Raw genomic sequence first — 9327 nt, forward strand, 5'->3', positions numbered from 1 at the left:
CACAATTTAATAATTAAAAAATTATTGAAGGATATATTAGAAAAAATAATTTAATTATTAATTTTTTAAAAATATTTTAGTAAAATATAATTTAATCAATAAAAAAATAATTTATTAAAGAATATTTTATTAAGCAAAATTTAATAATAAAAAATAAAATTTTTGCTAATGAATATTTTTTAAAAAATAATTTTTTTCTTAAAAAATGGATAAAGTTAACATTAGTTAACACAAAAAGTTTAAAATGGATTAAAAATGAGGTTTTTTAAAAGTTAGAAGGGAGGGAAATGTACATTTATAAAATAGATGGGAGGGGAGTGTCATTTTAGCATCTCACAGGAGAGGGGAGTGAAATTTTCTCAAGATTTAATTATTCTGCCAGTCTTATAATTTCATCGAATTTTTAATTAGATTTTTGTACTTTTTTTTAATTAGATCTCTATACTATATCAAATTTTGTAACTAAGTCTCTGTCGTTAGTCGTCACAAAATTATTGAAATCAACTGTCTGTTAAACATTGAAATCAAGTGTTAGGCATATTTATTTTGTCACCACAAAGATTTAATTACAAAATTTGATATGAAATAGGGACCCATTGAAAAGAAAAAAAAAATACAGATAAGAATATGAGAACTAATAGAATAATTAAACTTAGTATAAATAAAAATAAAATGTTGGTCTAAAGTATTACTCTTAACATTTCTCTTAATATTATACTTGATGTTTTGTGATAGGTTCACTTCCTCAGTCTCTTTTCAACATCTCCAGTTTAAGACTAATAAACCTTCGGAACAACTTCTTTGGTGGTCAACTTCCTGAAGAGATGTGTGATCAAGCTCATTCCTTACAACACATTTCTATATTAAATAACAATGTTGGTGGCACCATTCCAAAGTCTATTGGCAACTGCACCTCATTAGTAAACTTATATCTCGGAGCAAACTTTTTCACAGGTTTCCATTTAATTTGCATTCCTAGTTAAAAATTAATTTGATCCTTGAAACTCTCTATGTATTTTATTTCTAAGAGTTTACTTTTTCATTTTACCTTCTTTAAATTGATAGTTGTTGTTTTCATTAAAATATTGCACATTGGGTGCTACTCTATTGTTCTGTTTTTGAAGAATTTTATTGCTTCTGTTGCAAATCTCCTTCAAAATGTGGAATTGATCAATGCCACACAAGATTCCATGTCAGGAAATGCATATCGTCAACAAACAATACATTTATTTTAAGGATTAAATTGAACCTTCACAACATTCTTTGTATGATCATATTAGAGGCACATAAAAAATCAACTACTAAATCAACCACTAGTATAAAATATATATTGAAAATATACATTAAAAATAAGTTACAAATACACGGTGACTAATTTTTTAATGCAAATTTTAACTACTTTTTAATGATTGAGGGGATATGTTGCAGGTACAATACCCTATGAGATAGGTGACAAATTAAGAAAGCTTGAGATATTGCACTTACAAGGCAACAAACTAACAGGATCAATCCCTCCAAACATCTTCAACATCTCAGGACTACAAAGCCTCTCACTCTCAAACAACAATCTATCAGGAAATCTTCCAATTCAAGCACATCACACCCTCTCCAATCTCCAATTCCTCTACATTTCTGGGACCAACCTTAGTGGAGAAATTCCAACACCTCTTTTCAATGCTTCAATGCTACTTGAGCTAGTACTTGCCAACAGTTCCTTTTCAGGACCTATACCTGATTCATTTGGCAACTTGAGAAATCTCCAGGTCCTATATCTCTTGGGAAACAACTTCACTGGTGGTCTTGGTTTCCTCAATTCACTCACACAATGCAGGCAATTGACAAAGATTCTTTTAGCATTTAATCCCCTTGGTGGAACACTTCCAAATGCCATTGGAAATCTTTCACAATCTCTTCAAAGGTTTGATGTGAGGAGTTGTAACATCAAGGGTGAAATTCCTCCACAGATTGGAAACTTGAAGAACCTATATGATTTAAAGATGTATAACAACCAATTTATTGGAGAGATTCCAAGCACAATTGGGAACTTACAGCTTCTTCAATTATTGGACCTTTCGAACAATAGGCTAAATAGCTCTATCCCAGAACAAATTTGCAGGATTCAGAGTTTGAACCAGTTGATTCTTAGCAATAACAACATTTTTGGGCCAATTCCAAGATGTGTGGATCATCTTTCTTCTCTAAGAATACTTTACTTAGATTCCAACAATCTAAACTCCACTATACCTTCCACACTTGGGAGCCTCAGTGATATCTTGGAGGTAAATTTATCCACCAATGGCCTTGAAGGGTCTTTGCCAGCTGAGATAAGTAGCATGAATGCTGTGATCAATTTGGATATTTCATATAACAAGCTTTCAGGAAAAATTCCCACCGGAATTGGTAGCTTGCAAAGAATATTGAATCTCTCATTAGCCTATAACATGTTACAAGGGCCTATTCCTGATTCAATTGGGAACATGTTGAGTTTGGAATTTCTTGATTTTTCCCATAATCTTTTATCAGGAACCATTCCTAAGTCCTTTGTGAACATTGTTGATCTCAAGTTTATAAACTTGTCTTATAATAGGCTATATGGTGAGATTCCTTATGGTGGCAAGTTTATAAATTTCAAACCTCAATCATTCATGATGAATGATGGACTCTGTGGAAGACCAAATTTTGGAGTCCCACCATGTTCCAATGATAGTGCAAAAAACAGTAGGAGATCCAAAGCTCTGAAATTGGCAATACCCTTAATTGTATTATGCATGATTCTTGCATGTGCAGTTATTCTGATTTACAGAAGAAAACTAAGAAAGGGTTCAGTTGCTGAAGACTTACCATCGTTTCGATTTCCAAGTCGAATTTCCTACTTTGAACTCATGGAGGCAACACAGAAATTTGATGAGAGCAATCTTATTGGAAGAGGGGGTTTAGGTTCTGTTTTTAGAGGTGAGCTTTCAAATGGAACTGTGGTTGCTGTTAAAGTATTCAACTTGGAGATACAACAAGCACCAAGAAGCTTTGATGCAGAATGCGAAGCGATGCGAAATCTTCGCCATAGAAATCTTGTTAAAGTCATCAGCAGTTGCTCAAATTCCATTGATTTCAAGGCCTTGGTGATGGAATTTGTAGCAAATGGGAACTTGGAGCAGTGGTTGTATTCTCATAACTATTGCCTACCATTCATGCAAAGGTTGAAGGTAGTAATAGATGTTGCATGTGCATTGGAGTATCTGCACCATGGTAACACTAGACCTGTGGTGCATTGTGATTTGAAGCCAAGTAATGTTCTTTTAGATGAAGATATGGTTGCACATGTTTGTGATTTCAACATTGCTAAACTATTGGAAGAAGGTCAATCTGAAATCCATACAAACACCTTAGCCACCCTTGGTTATATGGCTCCAGGTATTATGACTTGCATGCTCTTATTTTTCATTAGTTCTTGTTAAATAAAGTTTATGGGAGAAGTAATTTAATATTATAATATCAGAATTCTTATGACTTGCAATTGTGATTGTAGAGTATGGATTGGAAGGAGTAGTGTCCCTAAAGGGAGATGTGTACAGCTATGGTATTTTGCTAATGGAAGTGTTCACAAGAAAGAAACCAACTGATGAAATGTTTTGTGAGGGACTAAGCTTAAGGTCATGGATCCAACAGTCATTGCCACGTGGGATAACTGAGGTTGTGGATCCTAATTTGATGGAGGGAGAGGAACAAGTTGTTTCTGCCATGGAAGTAGCCTTATCAAAAATCATGGACTTGGCTCTGGATTGCTCTCATGACTCTCCAAATGAGAGAATTAGTATGAAGGAGGTCTTTGTTCTGCTAAGCAAAATCAAAACCACATTTCAGCAGAGATGATGATGACACAAGGAAGAAATTGAAGTTAAGACTATCCATTATAATTTTATGTTTTTGTTGACCTCTATGTTACTTGTCTAAACTTCTATTTATATATATACTAGTATATCTACCTGTACTTGCAGGAGTTAATATATGAAATATATAAAGTATTTTTTTTAAATACAAAAAATCATTACCATAAAAATTTTAAATTATAGAGTCACAATTAATTGAAAAATTTAATTATTTTTAATAAAAAAAATATTTAAAGACATTATGCTATTTAAATTATAGTTTATTTGCTATGAAAATATAATAATTATTATTAATTAATTATGTATTTAAATTATTTCTCAATATTAACATACTAAAAAAAGCCAATAAATTATAATTCAAATGACATAATCTCTTCATATTTATCTAAAAAATCACGAATTCAAATTTTCTTATTTTTAGTAAAAAAAAACACTAAAAAAAGCATATTAATTCATTGACAAAACATTAGAGTCAAATAGTGTTTATTTATTTATTTTTTAAGTAAAAGAGTTTAACACAATAAAATAAGCAACGACATACCCAAAAAAAAAAACTAAACAAAAAAAATCAATTCATAATTATCTCAGATATTACCATCAACCACTATTAAGATTAAATGTTTGTTTAATTTATTATTTCTCAATCTTTTGCATGTGTATCTTATATATAAAATTATTGTATTTTTCTGTGCTTATCCATTACTAAAAGGGCAAGAATAACATCTAAAAATTTTAGATCTTTTAGTTATCTTAGTCCTTACTTAATTTGACATGGTTTAAGATAATAATATTTTGCAATGCGGTTTTACGGTGAAAATCTCAACTATTATTCAGCAATGGTTGTAGACACATCTTTATTGAACTAATATTTTGTTATTTATTGTCTTTTTATTTTATCTTTTTTATACATTTAATTTTATTTTGATTTATTATTTTAATTATTTAAAAACTAGCGGCTCAAGATATGGTCGTGTTTATCCGCCGCAATTTTTTATTATTTGTAACGGATTAATTTTTATTTTTTATTTTTAAAATAATAAAATTAATAAAATAATTTAAAAATTAAAAAAATTAAATTTAAAATAAAAAAATTTATATTTAAAATATTCTTTATTTTTCTGCATAATTTTAATTTAGTTTAAATTTAATTTTGTATTGTATGTTTTATTAACATGTTTATAAAATAATTAAATATTAAAAGATTCTATGATGTTGACTGTCAAGATAAACATAGCATGTTGAATATGCGTGTTTAAAGAGGAGAGTAACAGAGATTTTAGTTTCTTTATAAGAATATGTAATAAAGGTCGTTTCATTCCATTTTTTTATTACAAAATTAATTATTAATAATTAATGTTTTGTGTAATTCTTGGACCCTATCTGTTTTTGGTATTGGACTGAGAATTTATTTGTGAATGACTAATAGAGGCTAGATAACAATAGTTTGATAATAATACAAAAAAATTAATTGATAATTTATTGACCCTTTTTTAAGTCTAGTTGAAATTGTCTTTTTTTTTCCTCCAAATACCAAAAATTTTCACTCACTGTGATTAATAAATAGGCAATTATATTTACGATTGCCAAAAACAAAAATATAGTTATGCTTGTTAGTAATATTTAATTAAATTTTGGACTATATTATGATATCTTATATTAATGTTTTGGATTTTTTTTAAATAAATAAACAAATATATAATTTAAAAATATTTATTAATTTATGTAATATTATTTATCTCATTTATAGTGAAAAAAATTATACATACATGATGCATGTATCTCAAAATCACATTTTTCTTACCCTAAACAAGATACATGTTATTATTATTATTATTATTATGTAAAGGAGATCAAACTAATAAACAAAAAAAGGGTGTTTGTAGTATATTTTTAGTCTATTTAAAAGGTAATTAATACATTTTGTTGAAAATAATAAATATTTAATCATTTTTAATTATAAAATTATTAAAACTTAAAATTTGGATGAGTTATATAAATTGATACGATCTAAATGGTAATAAAATTATATTAATTTTTATTATATTAATTTAAATTTAAATAAATGTGTAATATAATGAAGAAACATATTGGTTTAATTTTTTTAATTTAAATTAAATTTTTTCGGTCAATAAAATTTTAAATTTAAATTAAATTTATCCAATCAATAACTATTCATAAAAATCAATAAAATTTAAAACAAAATAAATTATAAACTGAACTCAAATCCACAACTTTTTAAGTGAATACGAAAAAATTATATCATTTAAATTATAATTTATTGACAATAAATATTTCTACTTTTTAATCAAGAAAAAAAAAAGATATTTTCAACTAAACTTGAAAAAGGAATCAATAAATCATCAACTATTGTTATTCGATTTCTATTAGTCATTCAAAATAATTTTTAGTCCAATACCAAAAATAATTATTACTCAAGAGTTATTCAAGACCAGTCCGAAAAAAAAAAAGAGTTACTGACATTAATTAATTAGCTTTGTAATAAAGAAAATGGAAGAAAACCGGGTTTGTAGCAATGCTCCTATAAAAAAAATTGAAACTTCTACGTGTTACTCTTTTTCTTAAACACGCATGTTCAGCATGCTATGTTTATTTTGACCGTCAGTAGCATAGAACTTTCCTTAAATATTACGTTTGGTTGAAAAAAATGACTTTATTACGGATATAGTTAAATAAAGTCCGGTTAAAAATTTTAGAATAAATGACAAATAGGTTTTTGATTTTTTTTTTCTGCGTATATTTTCGTCTTAAAAATTGGAAAATATATTCATATCTTTGACCCTTTCAAAACGCGGACAAATTTACCCTTCCGTTGAAGTCACACAGTTGGACCCGACGAAAAACGCTGACATAATTCCCGTGACTCTGACCTGGCCGTTACGGGATGACACGTAAACTGTATCTTCTGAAAAGAGGACGTATTAGTCCCCACCACCAAAACGACACCGTTTCTCCACCACCCCTCCAAACACACTTTAATCCCTTCTGCATTTTCAACCAATATTCCAGATTCAAGCCAAATCAGATTTAGATTTTCAACCAATCAATAATACTTCACCAAATTCAGAAGTAGCAAATTCAGTACTTCCAGTTTTGTAATTCCAGAATCATCAGCAATGCATCCAAAACACACAAACAAAGAATCAACAGAGTAACAAACCGCAACAACATCGGCAAAATTTTAAGAAAAATGAGAGGTAGGAGTCTAAGCGAATTCAGATTCAACAAGCAATTCAGTAACATATTCACCAACAACAGAGCACAAATTCAATTTCACATGCTCAATTCACAATTCAACCAGTCCAGATTGTGCAATTTATGAAGAACATGTAAGAACTCCTCATAATTCTAGAAAAACTGCTACACTCTCAAATAGAATCAGCAACTTACCAGAAATTGCATATGGAGAAAATGGCTCTGGCCGAGAAGGAAGTTGTCATCCAGGGTGGCGGAGCAACAGCGGAGGGGTTGAATCTTCCACCGACAGCAAGCGACGTTGGCGAAGCTGCAGTTCTACATCGAGGCGGTGGTGTCGAGGTCAGTGCCGTCGCAAAGGAGGAAGGAGAGGACAACGTGCATGATGGAGGTGGCTGAATCCTGAGCGGCGAGGACGGCGTCGCGAGTGATTCCACGGGTGTGCTTTGCGGTGACGTTGTCGCAACGCGAGGAGCACCAAACGGTCATGTGGAGGCAGCGCTGAGTTCCGACAGCGATCCTTGCAGAGGTTGGTTCTGTCGTGCTTCTTTGATTGTGGCCAAGCCACCACTACTGACGATGGCGATCTTCTCCTGGAAGCGCGAAGATGAGACTAGAACAGAACATTGGGACACGGTGGTTGTGGAGGGTACACATGGGGAAGGGAGTAGAGTGTGTTAGGGTAAGCGAGGGAGTGGAGAGGGAGGGGGATGGGGCAAGGAGAGGAGGGGCAGCGTAGGTGATGATGGAAGAGGGAGTCAGAGAGCAGGAGGTGGTTGGGGTCGGAGGTAGTTGAGGACAATGACCCACTTCACCGTTTCTGTGGAAGGATTATGGCTCATAAATGTGAAAGATTGGGAGTTTGGGTGAAACAACGTCGTTTGGGGTGGGAGGACTAATATGTCCTATTTTGAAAAGTTACACGTTTTGGTATGAGAGGACTAATATGTCCTATTTTAAAAAGTTATATGTCACGTGTGCTCTCGTAACAGCCAAGTCAGCGCCATGTCAGCGTTTTCTGTTGAGTCCAACAGAATCACTTCAGCAGAGGGGTAAATTTGTCCGCGTTTTGAAAGGATCAAGGATATGAATGTATTTTCAAATCTTTGGAGACGAAAATGTCTGCGAAAAAAAAAAGGTTAGAGACCTATTTATCCTTTACTCAAAATTTTAAAGTGCGACTAAAATTAAGATTAAAATATTCTTAAAGTACAAATAAGATAGAATTAAATTTTAAAAAAGTTTTTATTGTCAACCTTAGTTTCGAGGAACACATCACAAGCTAACCAATGCGATTTTTGCTCAAACCTCTTGATATCATTCATGAGTCATACCCTACCACTTGCTCTAGCTTCTTATCCAACATACACCGCATTCTCAATACCCAGGTTAAAAGGACTGAACCATTATCTTTACTCCCGTTTACATCGTTATTCTCATTCTCAAAGATGCTTTGATTTTTTTTTTTTCAAAGAAAAAGAAAAAATGGACTAAAATTAAAGGAGCAAATTAACAGAGATGGGCTTGAGTGCATGTTTGAGTCCTAACAAAAATTCAGAAAAGAGAAAAGTCGCTGAAGTTTATGTATTGTATGTTTGAGTCGCTACTTACTAATAACTTATTTTATTAAATAAAAGAAAAAAGTTAAAGTTAACTGCCGCATGCAGATTTTAACATGCATGCATACTAAAACACAAATAGAAAGAATTAGCAGTCATGTGTTATTAATTATATTTAAAAGATGTTATAATAATATAAGGAGAAAACTGAGACTAATTTTTTTTTTTTAAATAGTTCAACAGCATTAGTATATATGACTTTAATTCTTCTTCGTATATATTTCTAAAATTTTCTCTTTATAAAATTCTGAATTTGGGCTATTAATGATTTTAAATTTTAACTATCTTTTGGATTATTGTTGTTTTAAAAAATTTTTTAACAACAATATTAACATATAAGAGGTACTCCTATAAAGACGTCTAAAACGTTTTTTTTAATGATGTTTTTAATAATTAAAATTTAATACATATAATCGATTAAATCATGTTATTTTTGTCATAATTAAGCCAGACAAATTAATTTGACAAAAAAATAGTAAATCAAATTTTGAATCAATCTAAATCAATATTATTTTTTATAAAAAATAACTAAAATACTCTTTTTATATATATTAATTTTAAAAATCCTAAATTCTAGTTCTTTTTTTCTCTGTCGTCATAGGATTAAG

The 9327-nt window shown here is 30.5% G+C and overlaps 1 protein-coding gene and 1 pseudogene across 1 annotated transcript in view; both read left to right on the forward strand.

Annotated features, from left to right (window-relative positions):
• Positions 1–3976, forward strand: part of LOC107483130 (probable LRR receptor-like serine/threonine-protein kinase At3g47570) — a 6930-nt gene extending 2954 nt beyond the window's left edge. The window contains exons 3-5 of the mRNA XM_016103750.3: positions 736–954; positions 1429–3411; positions 3527–3976. Coding sequence (XP_015959236.1) covers positions 736–954; positions 1429–3411; positions 3527–3870 — 2546 coding nt within the window. The 3' untranslated portion in view covers positions 3871–3976. The remainder of the gene's footprint in view (positions 1–735; positions 955–1428; positions 3412–3526) is intronic.
• Positions 3977–7679: 3703 nt separating this feature from the next.
• Positions 7680–9327, forward strand: part of LOC107483099 (isovaleryl-CoA dehydrogenase, mitochondrial-like) — a 6271-nt pseudogene continuing 4623 nt past the window's right edge.

This window comes from Arachis duranensis, chromosome 4, assembly GCF_000817695.3.
Source record: "Arachis duranensis cultivar V14167 chromosome 4, aradu.V14167.gnm2.J7QH, whole genome shotgun sequence".
Taxonomy (NCBI): Eukaryota; Viridiplantae; Streptophyta; class Magnoliopsida; order Fabales; family Fabaceae; genus Arachis; species Arachis duranensis.